The sequence below is a fragment of the Ovis canadensis genome, chromosome 2 (genome assembly GCF_042477335.2).
Source record: "Ovis canadensis isolate MfBH-ARS-UI-01 breed Bighorn chromosome 2, ARS-UI_OviCan_v2, whole genome shotgun sequence".
In the NCBI taxonomy this organism is placed as follows: Eukaryota; Metazoa; Chordata; class Mammalia; order Artiodactyla; family Bovidae; genus Ovis; species Ovis canadensis.
In genome coordinates, this window is record NC_091246.1 from 145,480,028 (window position 1) to 145,501,881 (window position 21,854).

General features: G+C 38.6%; 1 protein-coding gene across 1 annotated transcript in view; it reads left to right on the forward strand.

The window, feature by feature from the left end:
- Window positions 1–21,854, forward strand: part of LRP2 (LDL receptor related protein 2) — a 182,435-nt gene that overhangs the window by 15,952 nt on the left and 144,629 nt on the right. The window contains exons 2-3 of the mRNA XM_069577240.1: window positions 18,094–18,201; window positions 20,217–20,339. Coding sequence (XP_069433341.1) covers window positions 18,094–18,201; window positions 20,217–20,339 — 231 coding nt within the window. The remainder of the gene's footprint in view (window positions 1–18,093; window positions 18,202–20,216; window positions 20,340–21,854) is intronic.

Genomic DNA, 21,854 nt, shown 5'->3' on the forward strand with positions numbered 1-21,854 from the left:
AAGTTGGCCTAAACTTGGCTTGTTGCTAGATTGGAATCTGCAAAGAAAACACACTCAAGAAGTCTCCCTTGAAGCAGAGGACAGAGGTTTATTTTATATTTAACGATTTACCCCTTGACACCTGGGAAATGATTAGTTGATGTTTTCAAAGAAGATTAAGTCAGTGTGGTTAATTAACTGTGGTAATCAGGTGACTTAACTTAATTAACTCCTTGTTAACAATTTCCATCAATTTTGTAAATAAATGACTGAATCAGTAAATTATACTCAAGATTAAAGGCTATGTTTCCTGATTTATTTTATTGATGACAAATTAGAGAATTTTCTCATCTCATTCTCTTCCTGCCATCCTTACAAATGAGAACTAGCTGGTTATAGTTTGAGAGGAATGCACCAGAGTAACTTTTAATGTATGGCTTTAAGGAAGAGTCAGGTGAAAGGACACTTGAAAAGATTTAGGGGAATGAAACTTAACCAGCATATACATAGCAACATTAAGGGAGGATGGGGGTAGCAAGTAATGATAAAACTCACTTTAGGATAAGCTTTTAACTATGAAGTCTTTAATATTTTGTTTTCTTTTTTCTAAGTGAAAAATGAATGAGTGATATAACAATTTGTTTTTTAGCTAGAAATAAATTTGAGTGGATATTTAGATATTCTAAATGGAGAAGGAAATGGCAACCCACTCCAGTATTCTTGCCTGGAGAATCCCATGGATGGAGGAGCTTGGTGGGCTACAGTCCACGGGTCGCAAAGAATCGGACATGACTGAGCGACTTCATTTTCACTTTAGATATTCTATTGAGAAGGAACTTACCAAAATGTTGGGATGTAGTGATTGCATTAGTCAGTAAAGCTCGACTGCAGGTTTAAAGTGCCATACAAATATACAACTAAAATGTTTTTATTTTTAGAACCTTTATAGTTGAAAATTCTCTTCCTTACTTACATGATTATGTCTTGGTCTCCAAACAATGAGCTGAACATAACCAAACTGTCCCCCATCCCACTGCAGTTTCTGAAAGGCATTGAACACTCAGGGGATTTGCATTTGTAGGACAGGTGATAGAGGGTTATTTAGGATTCCTTCCAGAAGGAATATTTGGTATCTTGAATAATGTATGAGAAGTGAGAATATATTTATGAATTTGCAAAAATTCAGTGCTAACATCAATCAGATTTTATAAGGAGAAAATTCCTACAGTTTCCTTGAAGGCAGCCTAAATTTGGGAGATGAGCTGAAGCCAGTGATATAAATTTACATTTCTGGCCGCTGAGCGAAATGTTGGACTCTTTCCACTATTATGGAAGCTCTCTGGTCCTGCCCCCTGCCCCCTTCTCCACCCACCCAAGGATCCTCAGTCTGAAGGGTCTCCTCTGGACACAGTTCACCTGTGGTTGAACCCTGTCTGGTGCTGGAACACTGCCTGGTGGTAAGTTCCAGAGATGTACCTCTAGGCTGCTTGACCTCTCTGAGCTTCAGTTTCCTGGACTACTTAGTGATTTCTACTCCACAGGTTCCTGAGAATATTTAAAGGACATTGTGAGCATGCAGGGTCCGGCACTTGGTGAGCATTCAGTAAACCTTTGGCCCCACAGGGAACCTGGTGCTAAATCATTCATAGTTGACCAGCTCTTGCTTAGGTCAATGCAGCAGAGCAGCCACCATGCTGTGTCTTTTGAAATAAAGGAACCACTTGTCACATTCTCTATCCATAGAACTTGTTGGGGGAAAAATATTAAAAAAAATTTTTTTATAAGGAGAGGGAAGTCAAGGAAGCATTAGAAGACAGGCATTGTACCTTGCCTTTCTACCCCCAAGAACATTTATTTGGGCTTTCCCCTCTAGGGCTTGAAATCACAGATCCCCTGGAGAGGTTTCCCAAGGAAGTCCCTAAAGCCTATTTCTAATGATTCTAAGGGGTAAGAAGGGAGTTGTAGGCACATAGGATGCACCAAAAGAAAGCTGGGGTTTTGAACCCAGGTGTAGACTTTAGGGTTTTTTTTAACCTTTGACCTTATTGAAATGCATACTATATATATGCATCTGTGAGTCTGATTTTGCAGTTAGAAATAGTTCTTGTTCAGAATCCCCTTTTCTCAGTGGTTGCTGTAATGGTGCTACTGCATTGCAGTTTACATTTTGAAAAGCTCAGGACTCGTTTGCTTTACACTTGATCTTTTTCAAAATGTCATTGACAGTCAGAAACAATTTCCACATGCAGGCTGAAATGAGAATTCTTAGACTGTAGATACTAATCTCAGGGCTTAATAATTGCATATTGTTTAACTTAGTAATTCAGTAAATATTGTCACCAATAACTTCTTTGGACTAAGATATCTGTGCTTAGGTGACTGGTTAATGTTATTAGTTAAACGTGAATTCTTTTAAATTATTACTGAACGTTTTAAACACCAGAAATGTAATTGCCGCAGTGTCTTTTTAAAAAATTGGGATATAGTTGCTCCATGAAAACAGAGATATTGTCAAGCAAAGAAATAAACTAGAAGAGTTAATTTATCTTACTAAATAGATTTATTTTTGAAAGTGCATAGATTTAAGTCCGAAAACTTGCCTATCTTTGTAAATTAAGTTCTGTTGTTCTACTTCAGTTTTATTTTGAATATACATACGTTCTTTTGTGAACCTCGGATATAAGAAATACTTAGTTAAGGAGAGAGTGTAATTTTTAAAAGGCTTCCCAGGTGGCACAGTAGTAAAGAATCCACCTGCCAATGTAGGAGACACAAGAGATGTGGGTTTGATCCCTGGATTGCGAAGACTCCCTGGAGTTGGAAATGGTAATGCACTCTAGTATTCTTGCCTGAAAAATTCCATGGACAGAGGAGCCTGGCGGGCTATACTCCAGGGGATCACAAACAGACTAACTGAGCACACACACATGTACTTTAAAATAGAAGTGATAATTTAATAATATGATATGAAATTTCTGTATTAAATCAGCTTTTTGGAGGGTATAAACTATGATTCTAATTAGGGTAATTTAGAACTGGGTTGCAGATTATGAACACAGAAGTGCTAGAGTATAAGCAAATATGTATGGAGCAAACAAACACTGAAAAATTCAAAGGGAGACCATATATAGCGTTTAAAGGGTCAGAAGACACCTGCTTAAAAATAGTAACCATGGCTAACTTTTGTGGACCATGTCCTTATGTGCCAGGCCCATACTTTTTATTGATTTATTTAATTATTATTTTTTTCAGGCCCATACTTTTAAAAAATTTTATTTATTTATTTTGTCAGGTTCTTAGTTGCCTCATTGTGGCATTCAGGTTTAGTTACCTTGGAGCATGTGGGGTCTTTGTTCTCCAGCCAGGGATCCAACCCTGCGTCCCCTACATTGTTAGGCAGATTCCTAACCACTGGACTGCCAGGAAAGTCCCAGGCCCATACTACTTACCCTATCTTCATTTTAACTTTAAGAGTAGAAGCTCTTATTCTCATTTTTAGATGAGGAAACTGAGGCATAGAAATTAAGTAACATGCTCATGTACCATAGTGTTAGTAAGAGGTGGAGCTAGAGGTTTGAACCCAGGTGTGGATGTCAGGGGTTTCTCTCTGGAAAGTCACTGGGTTTCTAATCTTCCCTCTTCTCTCCCTTTCCTCATCCCACTCCTCCCGCCCCCATTTTAGAGTAATATATCAAGCACACAGCCATCTGGTTATTCAGACTTTGTCTTTTAAACTTCTGTCGAAAAGCTGTTGGCTTTTAGACATGCTGGGTCGAATGGAAGATGGGAAAAGTAGACTCCTCTACTTGAGATGCATTCTTACAGGTATAGTGGAAAGTGTACCTTCAGGAAAGTGTATCAGCTCCATTCCTTAACAGCAAGCTTTGAAACACTGGGCTTCTGTGTGTGTGTGTGTGTGTGTGTGTGTGTGTGTGTGTACATGCATATGTACACAGATATACACATACACATTGGGTGGAGTTGGTAAATCTTGCATTTCCAATGGAAAGAAATCTTTGAGTTACAAATAGTAGAGCAAGGGGTTTTGGTTTAAAAAAGAACCAAAGCTACAGTATTTCAGTAAATCATATTCATTACTTGATTCTCTTGGGTTTTGGCATCATTCACTTTAGGGCCTTTTTCTAAATCCCAGATTAATCTAAAACACAATACAGTGATTCAGAGATGTTACCAGTTCTCCTGGGAAACCCCTGGACTGTATTTTTGATGGCCTGTGCTTTTATGGAAAAATGCTATCTCAGTGCTGATGACATTTCTGGTATCAGCAAAGATAGCTGACCATGTACCACATTTGGAGTCCTATTAAGATCCTAAAATCTGTGTCATCATTCTGGTGAAGAAGATATTTGGGCACTGAAAGTGAAAGTGTTAGTCGCTCAATCGTGTCCGACTCTTTGGGATCCCATGGACTGCAGCCCACCAGGCTCCTCTGTCCATGGGATTCTCCAGGCAAGAATACTGGAGTGGGTTGCCATTTCCTTCTCCAGGGGATCTTCCTGACCCAGGGATGGATCCTGGGTCTCCTGCATTGAAGGCAGATTCTTTACGGTCTGAGCTACCAGGGAAGCCTAAAATGCCGCAATTAGAAATTTTACTTCTTTGAGGGCTTCCTGTTTTCTGCTGAAAGCACCAGTATCTACAGAAAGCTTTAAAACTCACTTTAACTTGGCTGTAAGTTCACTTAGGCGCAGGTTTTGAGGCTCAGAACACTTTGGCCACGTCATGGGGATCTAAAGGGAAGAGAAGGAAAGGATTTTTAGACTTGGGTGGGGGAAATGAAGCAGAGGTGGGACTCTAACTAGATAAGGCCTCTCATTCCTGGACTATCAGAGGAACCTTTTAGGTTTAAGTTGCTTGTGTTGAGTGCTCTTAACAAACAGTGAACATACTCTTATTCAGGGAAGAACTGGCCTCACTTAGTCCTGGCAGGAGTGGGCTGGTTGTATGGGCTTGACTGAGGACAGCCAAATTGTCCTGGACTTTCTGTCTTTGCTGTTGTGTCCTGACAGTTGTTATTCTGTTTCCTCAAGCATACAAATAGGTGTTCTGCCAGAGCCTCAACACATGCTGTTGGACTGAGTTGAGTTTGGAGTGCTTGCTGTATGAGGTGGAGACTATTCCGGAGGGTGATGAGAATTGTGTTTCATTACCAGGAAAGCCTGGGGCTGGGGTCATGGCAACGATGGGGTACTTTATTCCTCCTTTTGGAAGGGTTGGACCAGAGAGAAGGTAATAACTGAAGATGATAAAGTTTTCCTTTGGATATATTGCAAGTCATAAATCACATATGATTTTAGTCAAAGAATATGTACATTTGTAGCATTTTTATATTGTGTAAGTGAACATTTAGAGAATTCAGATACCGAATATCTTGAGCATTCTAAAGAAGAATTTGGAATTTCATGTTTTTGAACCTAGGCCCTGGAGAATTTATGAACTTTCTCAATGAAAAGCTTTTTAGCTTAGCTTCACTTGATCAAAATCCTGAATTTCTTTTATGTCCTCAGTTCTATGCCATATGTTGAGGGAAGTGCTGAGGTCAAGGGGAATACTTTTATGACCATAAAAAAGTTGCTGTGTCCAAGTTAATATAATGATTTAAAATCCACTCTGGGAAAGCCTCTATATTTATCATCAAATTTTTGTGTGTGTGTTGAAATTATACACTTATGGGAGTTTGCATAAAAACTCCAGAGCCTCACCTGAGATTGAGTGATTTGAAGTAGATGAAGAATAAAAACCTTTATTGTAGGAAAATGCATTGAGAATAAAATAGAAAACCAGTGGCAAGCTTGGTTTTGGCCCCAGCTTGACCTGTGTTTCCTAGGATAAATCTGGATTTTCAGTCTTGTCCTTGATCTCAGACTGGGCCAGTGGCTACTTTGTTCATGGGCAGGCAACCAACCACCTTGCTCTAAATGCTGAGCTTCTCACAAGCAAGGGGGCTCAGGCTCTGGGAGTTTTCTCTCAATTAGTTAGGGGAACAGACAGGTCTTATCTGGTGAAGGCACTGGTTCCTGAATATTTTACTTTGTAGGCTGTTAGAATATTTGAGATGGATGAGAAGTGGGTATGCCCCGGAGGGAGTCACCCTTCACAGAGGGACTGCTGTCCTTCAGGCTTTGTGCTTGTGGTTTACAGGAACCTCTTTAATCCTCATCAGAACTTGGTTTTGCAGGTCAGAAATTTTGCAGGTAAGGTAACAGCATGAAAAAAGTGTGAAAGTGTTAGTCAATTGTGTCCAACTCTTTTCAATCCCATGGACTATAGCCTTCCAGGCTCCTTTGTCCATAGAATCTCCAGGCAAGAACACTGGAGTGGGTTGACATTTCCTTCTCCAGGGGATCTTCCTGACCAGGGGATCAAACCTGTGTCTCCTGCTTCAGCAGGAAGATTCTTTAGCACTGAGCCACCTGGGAAACCCAGGGAACTCCATATCAGAGTTTAAATCCATGTTCACCAACCTAAGTCAGTTAAGCAAGAAATCCTTACCGACTGAAAATTTAATAGTGAATAAAACAGAATTCTAGCCTTCATGGAACTTTTTGAATGATATGGGAACAGTAGTCTGTGCTACCCATGTGTCTTGGATCTTAGTCTGGTGTTTTCTCTATCACTATCTTATTTTAGCCCTAATTGAAAAATCTGACTTTCTTACTAAATTTAATTAAAATTGTCTTTAAATAATAGCTGTATTTGGAATCTCAACTTATTCATTCATTGTCTAAGTCAGCACTGTATAATTCTAGATGTCTAATTTTCAGAATTAAGATGATAATTAAAAACTCCATTCTTGACCAAAATTCCTAATACCAGTTTATTTTCTTGTAGTTTTTTAAAAAGTGTAATACAGGCAAAATTCCAGTAAGCAATAGTCTTAATTTTTTGTGTCAGAGATTTTGTTGTATGTACTTCCTAGTATAGTTTATTACTGAAAACATTATTTTTTTCCATCATTAAAATTTTAAGTTCTATTTTATTGCATGGTTAACACTTTATTATGAAAATAGGTTCTTATGGTCATTACTTATTGATACTTAAATACAGATTAGGTGAAATCTTAGGAAACATGTTACCTTTTTCTTCCTGCTTTTGACCATCACTGCAGATAAACTTATAATTTTATTTAAGCTTCTCTTAATATTGGGGAATTATAAATTCACTGTATTTAGTCAGAAACCCAAATACTATTTCATTACACATGGATATTAGTGGGTGATAATATAATATTGTTGATTCTGTGTCAACAAGCTATTGAGTTTCACATTATAACATGAGGTGATGACATTTATGGAGCCTGGAAGTGATTTGGAGACCCATAAATGCTATTTAAGCCCAGGCATAACAAACCAGGGCCAAAGGACTCCTGGTTTAACAGATAGCCTGCTGGTGAGGCATGTCCTGAAGTTCTTTTTGTTCAGTCTGCTAAAATCACTGTAGTAGAGGAGACACAGGACATTTTATATCATTCTACCATGAAAGTCTTTGCAAATGTAATAGATCCTATTTTATGGCTCCCCAAGTTACCAAATACACCTTTACCTTTGACTCTGCAGGGAAACTAACTTCATGCATAGGTTAGCAAATCGCTTATAATAAAAATTACACATTTTTAAAAACCTTTTTGTATTGAGGAATAACCGATTTAACAATGTTGTGATCGTTTCAGGTGAACAGCAAGGGACTCAGGATTTGGAAACATATATCCATTACCCCTCAAACTTCCCTGTGATCCAGCATGTACTATAACATTGAGCAGAGATCCATGTGCTATAACAATTACACATTTTGATTTGTGGAATCAGATCTTCTCTTGTGGCTTCCTTTTCCCCCTCTTTTTTTTTTTTTTGTAGGGGCGGGTACAGAGTACTCCAGAGTAATGCTGCACATAAACAGTTTGTATAATATGGGTCGAGGTCAGGGGAAGGGGGGAGTTCCATCGTTTGTTGAATTAGCAGAGAATGACCCAGACACATAAAGAGGCTCCCAGGGGTTTGAGGTTGGCTTCTGAAGAGTCTTTTGGACTCTCAAGAGAGTCAATATGGAAGGTAATTGTTCCATTGGTAGTTAGATTGGAAGGAAAATGGCAGGATCCATTAGAAAAGTACACAAATCATCATGATCTCAAGGCTTTATCAATCTTTTGGAAATCAGCTTCACCCACATTATTCTAATGCATCTCATATCGTTTGTTTATTGATTTGGTTACTAGGAGGTTCTGTGCTAGGCTCTGGGATTACAGAGGTGTTTATTCCCACTTTTAGGAGCTCACACTTTAGAATAACGTGCTGTTCTTGATAGAATCATAATAAATTCCTATCACCTTGGTATCACTCTTCTTTTGGTCTCTTATTCTCATTTACTTTTTCTGTCCTTTATTTTTCATATATATATCAGGTCATGGTGGGAGAATTTTGAGCTTCTTATAAAACCCTTTCTGATGGACATGGGGAGAGGGTGAGATGTATGGAAAGAGTAACATGGAAGCTTACATTACCATATGTAAAATAGATAGCCAAGGAGAATTTGCTGTATGGCTCAGGAAACTCAAAGAGGGGTTCTATATCAACCTAGAGGGGTGGGATGGGAAGGGAGGTGGGAGGGAGGTTTAAAAGGGAGGGGATATGTGTATACCTATGGCTGATTCATGTTGAGGTTTGACAGAAAACAGCAAAATTCTGTAAAGAAATAATCCTTCAATAAAAAAAATAAAAATTAAAAAAAAAAAAACCCTTTCTGAGATATAAGGTGACTAGAAGGGAAAAGAGGTCAGTGTTTGTGTAAACACTATAGTAAGCCCCACCATAAGCCTCACAATGATCAGTATTTCTGGCCAGAGTTGTCATTAGACTTGCTTATTGATGTGTAAGCATTGGTTGCTTCAGAGTAAATTTCATGCATATATATACAATTATATATATTATACACAATATATATACAACTATACCTAATCTCCACTTTCTGAAAATGTACAGATTTCAAGTGAGAGCTCAGAGTTCCTAGCATGAAATTTGTGACCTATAAACCCACTTAGCAGTTACAAACCGGTCCAGCCTGGATTTGGGCCACTGTTAAAGAAGAATGAGTTACCATTTTGTACCACTGAGGTTAGGGTACAATACTAGGTCTCATTTTATTTAGCATTTGGACACTGATATTGGTTGACTTTGGTATCTCTCCTTTCCTCCCCCTCTCTCTTCCTTTTTCTTCCCCTTTTCTCTTCCTTCCTCTATTTCTGCTTTTATCCCTTTTCATGTCTTGAGAGTATATTGGTGTAACTATTGTGAACAGTCAAGAACTAAATAGCATAGCGTAAGGGACTAAGTACAGCAAAGGGTTTGTTAAATAAAAACAAGGAAAAAGTGTACAGCACAAAAGAATATAGCCATTATTTTGTAATAAAGTGAAGTGAAGTCACTCAGTCATGTCCGGCTCTTTGTGACCCCAGGGACTGTAGCCGGCCAGGCTCCTCAGTCCATGGGATTTTCCAGGCAAGAATACTGGAGTGGGTTGCCGGATTTTCCAGGCAAGAATACTGGAGTGGGTTGCCGTTTCTTCTCCAGGGGGTCTTCCTGACCCAGGGATCGAACCTGGCTCTCCCAGCATTGTAGGCAGACGCTTTACCGTCTGAGCTACTAGGAATTCCCATGTTTTGTAGTAACTTTATTTATTTATTGGTTGAGCTGGGTTTTTGTTGCTGCGTGCGGGCTTTCTCTAGCTGCAGAGAGCAGGGCCTATTCTTCCCTGTGGTGCTCGGGCTTCTCACTGTGGTGGCGTCTCTTGTTGTGGAGCATGGGCTCTTGGGCATGTGGGCTGCAGTGGTTGTGGCACTTGGGCTTACTGTGGCACACGGGCTTAGTTGCTTCATGGCATGTTGGATCTTCCTGGATCTGGGATAACACCTGGGTCCCCTACACTGGCAGGTGGATTCTTATCCATAGTACCATCAGGGAAGTCCTCTAATAACTTTAAGTGGAGTATAAGCTATACAAATATTGATTCACTATATTGAACACCTGAAACAGTATTGTCGGTCAATTATACTTAAAGTTAATAATAAAAGTTAAAAAAAAATAAGATCAGAACAAGAAAGTATTTGTGTGATTCAGTCCAGAAGACCTGTTTTGTAGTTACAAATGATTTCCCCTGTGACTGTAGAGAATCACCAAATCCATCAACTGGGGGTCAATTTCTTCTTCTCCTGCTATTGTCCTAACTTACGGTTTCAAGCCATTGATCGTTTGATAACCTGTGATCTAATTTACTTAAGATGACCAAAACAGCAGTGATGCCTGTATCTTTACCACACGTGTATTGATTTGACTTATGGTTCAACACTTGGGACTAATTCATGAGAGAAACCCTGGTTTGGTGCTATTTATGAACTCTGCATTCGGCATGAGAGTGGGTCTATCACACCCTATAAAAGCCTTAAGCAGGAAAGCAGTTTGCCTGGATCTGTGTAGTCCCTTATTTCTCAGAAGTGTGTGATTTTCCTTTTTTAGTTTTTTATTCCATTGAACTATTTCCCCAATAATTTAGATTGCTAATCAATAAGCCATGTAGGAATACCCTGGGCAGCTGGGGTTGGAAATCAGCTCTTAATGGGGGTGATTTATAGTTTTTGTACAAGTCATGTTAAGACATGGTGTTGAAGGAGGCTGGACTCTTTTCTGATGGAGCTGGATTCACTGGGTTCTTATTAACCAGAGCAGGGGACTATCTTCTTTGGTTTGGATAGTGTTCTTTCAGCATCCTATACCTGTAGCTCTTTGGCTATCAGATAACCAGTTAGTTCCTTGGTGGGGATTGGGGACAAAGTTCTTGGGCTTAGTTTTCTCCCAGGTGGAGTATGTGTCCCTCTGTAGGAACCTCAGTGACTCAGCTGCTAAAGAAAACAGCATGGATTATATGAGAAAATACAGGAAAGACTAAACCAAACAGTTTCAGTGTTTGGTACTGGCTGGCAGGAAGTTTTCACTGCTGAGTGTTCTTGGTCAAAATAGCTTCTTTTGAATGTTTCAGGCACTCAGATGATTGTCAATTAATATCTTTCTTTCTTTATAAGTGTGGCAGGGTGAGGAGAGGGTGTTTGAGAAAGTACATATACATATATATTTTGTTCTAATAATTACACAGATGGGAAAAGGTTGCACCAGAAGCAGGTGTGTCTCTCACTTTGCTTGTCATAGCAGTGATCCTTTCCATTAGTGAAGAACAACTGCCTGAGGACTTAAGGTTTTGGCTTGTTTTTTTTTTTTCCTGTGACTCCCCTCACCCTTGAATGGGTAAGTCTGTGGACTCCTGATAGAGCACTCCAGGGTGAAACAGGCTTTCCTGGAACTGGGATTCTTGTATCACACTCCCATGGAAGTTCATTTCAAGGTGCTGGTACTAGTAGCTGGGGCATGATATTGCCCAACCCCAGGCCCTCTTATTGATGGGTGGGAGGGAGTAGGATTACCATTAAAGAAATTTTATTATCTTTAGGAGCGAAGAATTTATTATAGGGGTTTTCTTAGATGATCTCTTTCATGTGGGGTAAGACATTTTGAGCTCTGAACGTCCAAGCCGCTTAGATGTTCTAAGTTGTTCTCCACTGGGGGTGGTACCACCACTCTCAAGGGTGTTTGGACATGCATGTTACATCACAGGGGATGGGCACTCTTGTCATTCCACTTGTAAGGGGCCATCTACTGTCATGTGGTACAGCTTTGGGGTCATACTACCTGCTGTGCCCAGCGCAGTTGAATAATTTTCCTACCCTACATGCCCATCGCGTTCCTGTCAAGAGTCCCTGGGAAGTGTGATTTTATTTATATTTCAGTGCCGTGCTGATGGACCGTCTGATTGTAGGGCTAAGAGGTGCTTAAGGAAAAAGAAGTGGTGTGGAAGAGATGAGGATAGAGGAGAATGTCTGGTAGCTAGTGTTTAAACAAAATGAGGGAGGAATAGCTCAGTTAGAAAAGGTGGAAATGTAACTTCCCACTTCCCAGAATTGAGAGGCTTCTCTGATAGTGTATCATGTTATTCTGCTGCCTTTTGATCATTGAAAAGACACTTTAAAAATTACTAAATCTTTCAGCAGTCTTTGCAACCTGCTATCTCACAAGGACTGGCTGAATTCCACATGCTGGATGCTCAGACACATCCATTCAGCTTGGAAAAGACAGAACACTAGGAGGCCTTGGGTGGTACCTGTGGAAACTGCTGGCCATCTGCCAGGCATTGAATCAGTTGTGGGGCAACTGGAAGGGTTGCAGGGTGAGCCCCATGCCTACCGGAGCCTTTGAGTTAACCACCCACTGCCTTGCTCAGCAAGCTCTTGCTCTGGGCAGGGTTCTGAGGAGCCCAAGGCCTTCTCATGGCCAAATCTGTATCTTCATTCAGATTTGCATCCACCCAGAGAGCCTTTTAGTTTTAATAGTTACTGAAGTGAAAGTGAAAGTGTTCAATTGTGTCCGACTCTTTGTGACCCCATGGACTGTAGCCCACCAGGCTCCTTTGTCCATGGAATTCTCCAGGCAAGAATACTGGAATGGGATGCCATTCCCTTCTCCAGGGGATCTTCCTGACCCAGGGATCAAACCCAGGTCTCCTGCATGGCAGGCAGATTCTTTACAGTCTGAGCCAGCAGGGAAGCCCAATAGAGTTACTTGCAGTAAAGATTTCTTAGTTTTCTCACTCTCAACCCACTTGACCATGTCACTCTGTTCTTGACATTCAAGGCCCTTTCTTCTCCATCACCCAGTGTCATTGTCCCCCATGTTTGAAGAGGTTCCCGTGCTTGGGCTTTGGAGGCCTGCTCATTAGACTTCAACCAAGCTGGGCCTCCTTCAAGTTGTTTGGACCCTATACAAAGGCTGGTCTCTCCGTCATCCACCCAAGTCCTGGTCTTTCACACAGGCCCAGTGCAGTCTTTTCTCCTTCAAGAAGCCTTCTTTCATCACACCATCTTATGGTGTTCATTTTTTTCCTCCGTGAGACCAACTGGTTCTTACTGTCTCTGGTGCTTATTTGGAACCAAATCATCTACTGTCATATGATACAGCTCTGGGGTCATACTACCTGCTGTGTGAATCCCTGCTTCTCCATCTACCAGTTGTGAGATTTGGTCAAGCCTCAGTTTTCTCATCTATGAAATGGGGCTATTAATACTATCTCATAGTATTATAGCAGTATTATCTCATAGTTGTGAGGATAAGTAAGATCATCTGTGGGAAACACTTAAAATACTGCTGGCACTTAATAAGTAAATTATGAATAATTGAAAACTGTCATTTGTTTTGTGGGATGTGAGATGAAGAGTAGAATATAGGTGCTGGGTCTGAATCATTTTCTGCAAAAAAATTCATTTTCTGCATCTGTGGGAATTTGACTGATGTCTCTGAGGTGCAAGTTCTCCTACTAAGGAAATAGAACTCTCACTTCATCTATTTCTAAAATAATCTAATGGATGTGTATAAAGATTTTTATATCATCTATATCATCATTTTTATATCATCAGTACATAGTAGGTACTTAACAAATAGCAGCTATTGTTGTTATATGGTTATGTAATTTATAATGCATAAATAACTTTTGTTCCCAATAAATTTATAAACTCTATATAAGAAAGATCATAGCTTATCATTCTTTGTTTCTTTCACAAACCTTAAACAAAGTCTTGCACACAGTGGGTATAATTTTTTTTGTGGCTTTTTTGAATCTGACATCATATTCTTTTGGTCTTTCTTTTAAAAAGAAACTGCATTTAAATAATGTGTGTACATGATCACTCATCAACTGGCATTGTGGTTTTCCCTCAAAGCCCTTGACTTTTTGAAATATACTTTTTGCTTTGTTTTTCATTGTTAAAAAGACTTTATTACAATATTACTTCAGTTTTATGTTCTGGTTTTTTGGTCGTGAGGCATGTGGAATCTTAACTTCCTGATCAGGAATCAAACCCATTCCCCTCTCCACTGGGAGGTGAAGTCTTAACCACTGCACCACCAGGGAAGTCCCTTGAAATATCCTTTTAATACCAATATTGTTTCCCTCTATCAAAACGTCAGGGCTCTGAAACAATTTGAGGAAGCAGTCAACTCAATTTGTTTGTAAACTGGATTTAAAAAAAAAGTAATTCTGGCCACTTATTTGGCGGCCTGTTCTGAAAGCCAGGCAGCTAAAATGCTGCACGTGAAGAGTAGTGTTAATAGGTTGGTTTGCTGTACCTGTCTTGCTTCAGTTCCATCAGTTGAGTTGGCTGTTCCACTAGTTGACATTAGGCAGGGCAAGGTCACCAGACAATTTGTTACCCTTGGGTATCACGGCTGCAGTGTTAAGTTTGGAAATTAGCAAGTGACTTTAAATCTTCCAAAGGGGACAGGCCTTGTTGCTATGGATAAGGTGTGAAAATTGTAGTAAACCATCACCGGTTTATAAACATCACAAATATGTTTGTCTGCACCAAAGGAGTAAAAGTAAATACCAAGAAAGTAAAGTAAAAATTATGGGTGAATTGAGGAGTGTATTTGAGTTCAGGGAAGGTAGGATTATTAAAATGCCACATAGTGTTAAATGCTTTTAAAAAGAGCACATGTACCTCCTCAGGTAGACCAAAAGTATCTGGATAGAACAGCATGTGTTAGAGGATCGAGCAGGAAAATAGGATTTGCCATAGAAATTACCTTACTCTGTTAACTTTGGACAATGTTCCATTGACTACAACTTGCCCTTTTCTTCTAAGAAGAGAATTCATGAGAGGAAAAAGAAACTGTTATAGGGAAAGAGCAAACGAATGAAACATTAATATGGTAATATTTTTCTCTTTCTTTTAAAACGTTTAGATAGTCCTCCTATTTCAGATTAAACCAGGTTTCATTTTTCTTTCTATAGATTTAAGATAGTAAGTTTCAATTAAAAGGCATTGTTTGCCTTGATGGTTTTATGAATCTCTTGTCTGTAATGATCCCAACAGACTGAATTTTACAGAGAGAAATCCTCATTTCCTGGTAAATATGTGTTTACTGTCTCATGTGCCCAGCACTGTGCTTAGAGGCTGTGAAGGATACAGAACTGGTGCTCTCAATTCTGTGCTGTGCCCTTTCGGGAAAAACAAACTTCTTTCCTCCTTGAGGCATTATCTGTTACTCTAGTATCTTATCTTAACACATTCTTAGCCCAACACTTAAACCAGGAAACTCTATGGCTATTTATGAAGAAAGGATTACTCCTGTTTTTCTCCAGCTTGGAGCTCTGTAAGGTTAAAAAACAGGTTATTCCTATGTCCACTGTAATTTTTCTTGAAGAGATTGAAACTTTAAAAATTTCCCTGCATTGCTTTAAAAAAAAATTTTTTTTAAATTGAAGTATATTTGATTTGTAATGTGTTAATTTCTACTGTATAGCAAAGTGATTCAGTTATATATATATATATATATACATTCTTTCTTTTCATATATATTTCATATATACACATTCATATTCTTTTCCATTATGTTTATCACAGTACATATTCCCTTTGTAATATTAATAGAATGGATGGCAGTTTTCTAACAATAGTGGAGCATTTGGTTGATAAGTTATCACCCAGCAATGATAAGAGTACCCATTTGCTTTTCTTGAGAGGTGTTTCCAAATAATAGTCATTTGGGACTTATAACAGACATGGAAGTTGACATTGAAAAGATGAACTTGGTGAATTATCATGGATCTATTGTTATAAGAATTATCTATAAGTTGAGTGAATTGGGCTTCATATATTTAGATGATTGAGTATTTGGGAGGTCAAATGTGAAAAATATGAACTAGAAAGGATTACTTAATTGCAAAACTTCCCCTATCAATTAAAAAAATTTTTAATGTGTGATATTTAACAATTGCCTTTTAAGTGCTTAAGAAATTAATCTTGTGTATCTATTTTGTATTTTTTCATGATATGCTTAACTTCATATTTAGCAAAAACAAAGAACAACCTCAACATTTGACTTGTAATAAAAGTTGCTTAATGAAAAGAGAAAAAAGGTTGATTAAGAAATAACTATGTATATATATATGTGTGTGTGTTTAAAACAGGCAGTACTGAGAATTTGCTTCAGTATGCTCAGTTTCTAAGTGTATGATTTTTCTAGCAATAGGAAACTCTTTGTAAGTCGACTGACCTTTAGACAGCTACACTTTTTCAACCAGAAATTATTAGATACTAAGGGAAACAAATGTACTGAATTTACAAATGTATTATGTTGGATTGCTAACAATAGACCTAATTGATAAAAGTGATTTAATATATGTTGTGTTAATAGCTAAACCTCCAAAGCCTCTAATCTCTCATGGAAATATTGCTTTGTAGAACAAAATCCAATGAGAAGTTCTGGGATTCCAGAGTGAATTTGTACATTCCTTAGGGGCATTTTTGCAAGGGAGGTTGTTGTGTTTTAAAGGTAGTTGATAAGAGACCTGCACCACCAACCCCAGACCTGCACCACCAACCACCATCATGCATTAGTCTATAGAAGGTATTTGGGTGTACGTATTCCTGTACCACTCGGTACCACCATTTAGTCAAGGAAAGTTTCTGACCATTTGCAGCATACATTATAAATCAGGATGTCACTACCAGACAATCAGATTTGAACATTCCATGAACAAAGTAGCCTATATCCCCTACGAATAGATCACTTAACTATGTTTATGTCATGCTGTTGATATGCCTGCCTTTACACAAGACAGGATAGCACGTTGCTTATTTATTTTGGGAGTAAGTAATTGATCTGTATATTTACTTAATTTCAGGTTAGTTAGTCAAACATTGAAATGGATAATTTAGCATGATTGCTTAAATGCCTGGGGAAAGTATAATTATTCTTCCAACCCCCCAAATTATTCCTCTACCACCATGGGCTTGTGAAAGAATAATTTTGAGTCTTCTCCAAGTTGGGCTGATGTTGGCTGCTCTCTTAAAAAAAAACACGATAATGATACAGCACATAATGTATGGAGAGGTCGCTGGTCAGGTGTTTGGGAAAACTCTGAGGACCGCCAACTGCCAGATCAGTCCCCCAGGGAGAAGTAGGAAAACTGCAGGATATACTGGTTGAATTTAATTAATTTCTTTAAGTTATGTTCTCTTTCTGGTATCACCAGGAGTATCACTGCCACTTGGAAATGTGGCAACTTTGATGCCAAGTTTGTGTACTCAAGATTGGCTGCAGAGATTTTTTTGTTTTTTGGCCTTTGTTTATTGCCGGAGAAGAGCTGTACCTGACATCTTACAAATAAGTTACAAACAAAAAGCCAAGATGTTGGTCTGTATCTAAGAACAAAGAACCATAAATTGCTGTACATGATTTAGTAATAAAAAGGGACTTAAACTGTAGCGTGTGAAACTGAAAAAAAAAAGCACTATCACACATATGAAAAAGTTACTCATGACGTTATTAATCAGCGATAGCTACCCTTAGCATTCTGGTCTTTTCTGTGCTTTTTTTCTTTTATATATACTTTTGGTAAAATTTTGTTCCTTTGTCTTTGTTACATTATATTACAAATATTTCTCCAAATCATTTAGTTCCTCATAACTATTTTAATGAGTTCCTAATATGATATATAGATATAGATACATGAAAATTTAATCATTTTCACATTGGATATTTAGGAGGCTTGCAATTTCATTTATCATAAATAATACTAAGATGAAAATCTCCACACATAAATTTTTAAATTCTCTGCCTCATTCCTTAAGGGATAAAAAAAGACCTAGAAGCTTGTTAAAGTGTAGAAGTAAAAGTATTAAATTAAATTAAAGAAGTATTTAAATTAAAGAATAAGTGCTTTTAAAAAGCAGGATAACTGTTGTCAAATTGCTTTCCAGATTCCTTACATCAAGGTGCCTTCTAGTTAGCTGTGTGTGAAAATGACCTTCCTGCAAACCCCAAAACAGAATATAATCATAAAAATGTTTTCCTAGTTGTATATATAAGTAATTTACATCCTTTGATTACTAATTAGTGGGATACTTTTTTATTTCATCAAAAATTTGTATTTCTTTGAAATATCTGTGTGGATATTTCAACTTTTTAAACTGGCTTTCTCTGGCTTGTGGGATTACAGGATGTCGCAGTAATGAGTTCCTGTGCCAACCTGGGCTGTGTATTACTGCCTCCTGGCGGTGTGATGGGACCCGAGACTGCCCAAATGGCGCGGATGAAATTGGCTGTCGTAAGTGAAGAGGGGCGGGGCTCAGCGCTGTTCTGAGTGACAGAAGTGATTTCAGCTGTAACAAAGACAGTTGTGACTTTAATAGTTTGTACTGAGCTCCAATCTTCAGCGTTAAAGTGGCATTAAAATTCAGACCCTTTTGAGGAAGAGGTTCCGTTCACATCAGTTTGTGTCTTATCCAAGCACCTTGGTACGGAACCAATTTCTGAGTTGTTTTCTGAAGCGTATAAGCGATTATTTCATATTATGCAGTCTGCAAATTTTGTGCACGAACAAGAACAAAAAAACAATGTCTGTACTGCTGTGATTTGTAATTCAGGGAGTCTGTTTTCACAAACAGGATGTAGTAGGATGTGGAGGAACTTGTGTGAATTACTGTGAAGTGGTCATAGAAGTGGCTAGTGCGGCTTATATTCTTAAAAATTTCAGTTAAAAACATGATATAGACACCAACTTTAACTTTTTAACTTACAAGTAATTATGAAAATCATTTTCCACGTTATTTCTTTGTTTATTTCTGTCCATAATATTCTGAAGTAGGCTTCAGATGAGGAAACTAAGGCATAAAGAAGCTGTTATCTACTGAAGGCTTCCTGCTTGCTGTACTAATCCCAACCCTTATATCCATTTTTCTCCCACCTCGCCATAGGAGATCTATCACACTATTGCAGTTTCATCCATTTTGATAGGTGAATAGGCGATGATTATAATCCAAAAACCAAGAAGGCAGGTGAAAATTCGAGTTGTTTGCCATCCTTTGGCACAACAGAACAAACTTTGGTGTTTTGTTTGGATGACAGTGCACTTTGAGAATGGGAGAAGTGTGGGGCATAGGTGTTGGAGGTACTTCTCAAATTTTCATGCAGTAATGGATCACCTTGAGAGCTTGTTAAAGTGTAGGGTTTAATTCCACATGCTTGAGGTGGGGTCTGAGATTCGGCATTCTGGAAGCTCCCAGGAGATGCTGACATTGCTAGTCTGGAAACCACACTTTGAGTAAGCGAGTAGTTCTATTTGTAGAGACATGATCATGTGTTATCTATTTGCCTCCTGGGCTTACTGAGTTCATTTTAGGTTAAACACTAGGAGCAGAAAGTTAAGAGTGTATTCTGATATAAAGGAATAACAGTTACACCAACAGATTTGTCAATGTCCCATAGCAATGATAATAGCAACATACCAATGACAATAGTGATTGTAACTAATTCGCATGGCACTTTCACATACGATGGGGCTTTCCCAGTGGATCAGAAGGTGAAGGATCTGCCTGCAATTCAGAATACCTGGGTTTGATCCCTGGGTCAGGAAGATCCCCTGGAGAAGGGAATGGCAACCCACTTCAGTACTCTTGCCTGGAGAAGTCTATGAACAGAGGAGCCTGGAAGGCTACAGTCCATGGGGTAGCAGAAAGTCAGACATGACTGAGGAGCCAACACTTCACATATGTTACTCTTCTTATTTTTTACAGCAGTGTGAGAAAAGTATAGACCCCATTTTATGATGCATACATTGAGATTCAGAGACCCTGCTCAAGATTTTAAAGCAAATAAATTGTGGAAATAATAAAATGATTTGATTTGGGGGTCTTATTTTCCAAATCTCATGGATTTTACAATTTATCCTCATGCTTTACTATTGTTGTTACAATACAACACACTTCAAGTAATGTAATAATTATAAACTAATGGTTGATTTTATTAAAATTAAAAATGTAATTAAAATTAAAATTTAATATTGTTTTGGTCATAACTTTGTATGTGTGTTTTTGTATGTATGTATGCTATTTGTTTTATTCTCTGGAATTTTGTATCTCTTTGGAATCATCATTTGTTGTGATACCATTGAGATTATTTGACAGTGAACACTGGCTAAGGTCCACAGACTCTAAGGTGTTTTAATATTTGCTATCAAATATATTGAGCAGTAGTTGACGTACTTCCTTTAAAAGGAGTATTGCTTGTTGGTATAATAGGGTGGATGTTTGACACAATGAGTTCTTTTCTGGTTTATTTTAGCCACCAGTAGTTGCCATTCCAACCAGTTCCTGTGTCCGAATGAACAGCTCTGTATCCCTGAGAGCTGGGTATGTGATGGGGAAGATGACTGCAATGATGGTGCAGATGAACGTCGGCATTGCCGTAAGTGCTTGTAGAGGAGTCTTGCTTTGGCCCTTTGGCCACCTTAAATTCTAACCTTTACAAATACAAAACACAATGAAATGATTCTTTGTAAATGAAAGAAAAGTTGAACCTTGAAGGACAAGGAAACCTGTGCCAGCCATCTCACCCAGGGGTTGGATGATACTTAAAGTGTGAATGTGCTAAAGATTTATCAATACATCCCTGTGATTTAGATTCCCAGTGTTTAATTCAGGTTATGTTACACTTCAGAGCGAAACAAAACACTTTTTGGTGTCTATATGTGAGGGTCTTCATTTGTCTGGCAGTTGGATGTTTTGGCTGCAAAGAATGAAAAAATGTAACTCAAAAAATTTAAACAAAAAGGGAATTTATTATCCATACAACAAATAGAAATGTAGCATTGTTCCAGGATTGACTGGAAGATAATGGAAAATCTCAGTTCCTTGAATTAATAACATCATCCAATTTTCTTCCACTGTTCTGCCCTCCTGTCTTTTTAGTCTGTTGGCTTTTCATGATTGCATGAAAGCTGTAGAAGTCCTGAATTTTACATTCCTATAATTCACATTTCAATATCTAGAAGAGAAAGCATCAACGTCTTGATGGATTGAGATGGAGAGAAGATACAAGGCTATAATGAACCACCTCTAGCTCTTGACCTCAGGTGTCCCCTGGAACTATCCAGCTCTGATTACTGTGTAGCATTCATCTTTGAACTTTCCCGCATTCTGTTTCATTACTTGCACATCCCACAAATCAGTGGCCATCTATCATCACTACATCCCACAAATCAGTGGCCATCTATCATCACTACATCCCACAAATCAGTGGCCATCTATCATCACTACATCCCACAAATCAGTGGCCATCTATCATCACTCTGTGTTGGTTTTGAGATAGCCATGATCCTGTTGGCATTTTCTCATAGTCATTGCCCACAAACATCACAGAAGAAACAGATGTTTCGATGAGTACTTCATGTGAGAGCTTGTTTAGTTGTTAGGTGACTAGCAGTGGAGATGCTATGAGCTTCAGTGGGTTCTGGGTGTATTTATAAAAAAAATGGAATTTAGTCCAGGAATTTTGAGGCCAGCACAGAGTATGAACTCTTCTCAGTTGGGCCACTAGATGCCTTCTTTTGAGGAAAGTAATGGAAATTCTCAATACTCATGAGTTTGACTTTGGTGTAAAGTTAAACGTGGACTGTATTAAACAATCTGTTAGGGCTTGTCAGTGCTGGTCATGTGGTCTGCCATCCAGCAACAAAGAGATGGTAGTCCTTGGGACAAAGGGGTTAAGAAGAAACCAGTGAAATATGTATAACTGTGAACGGTGGTGGTGTGGTGGTGACAGATTGCAGTCGTGAGGAAGGTACAGACAGGAGCTGCTCAAGGCCAAATGGGAGCATGGCGTATCTAAATCAGGTCCAGCTATGAGTCAGGACTTAAGGTGGATTAGCAAAATAGGAGCAGGAAAATGGTTCAGCAGTACTGAAAGGAGGAAGAAAGCATA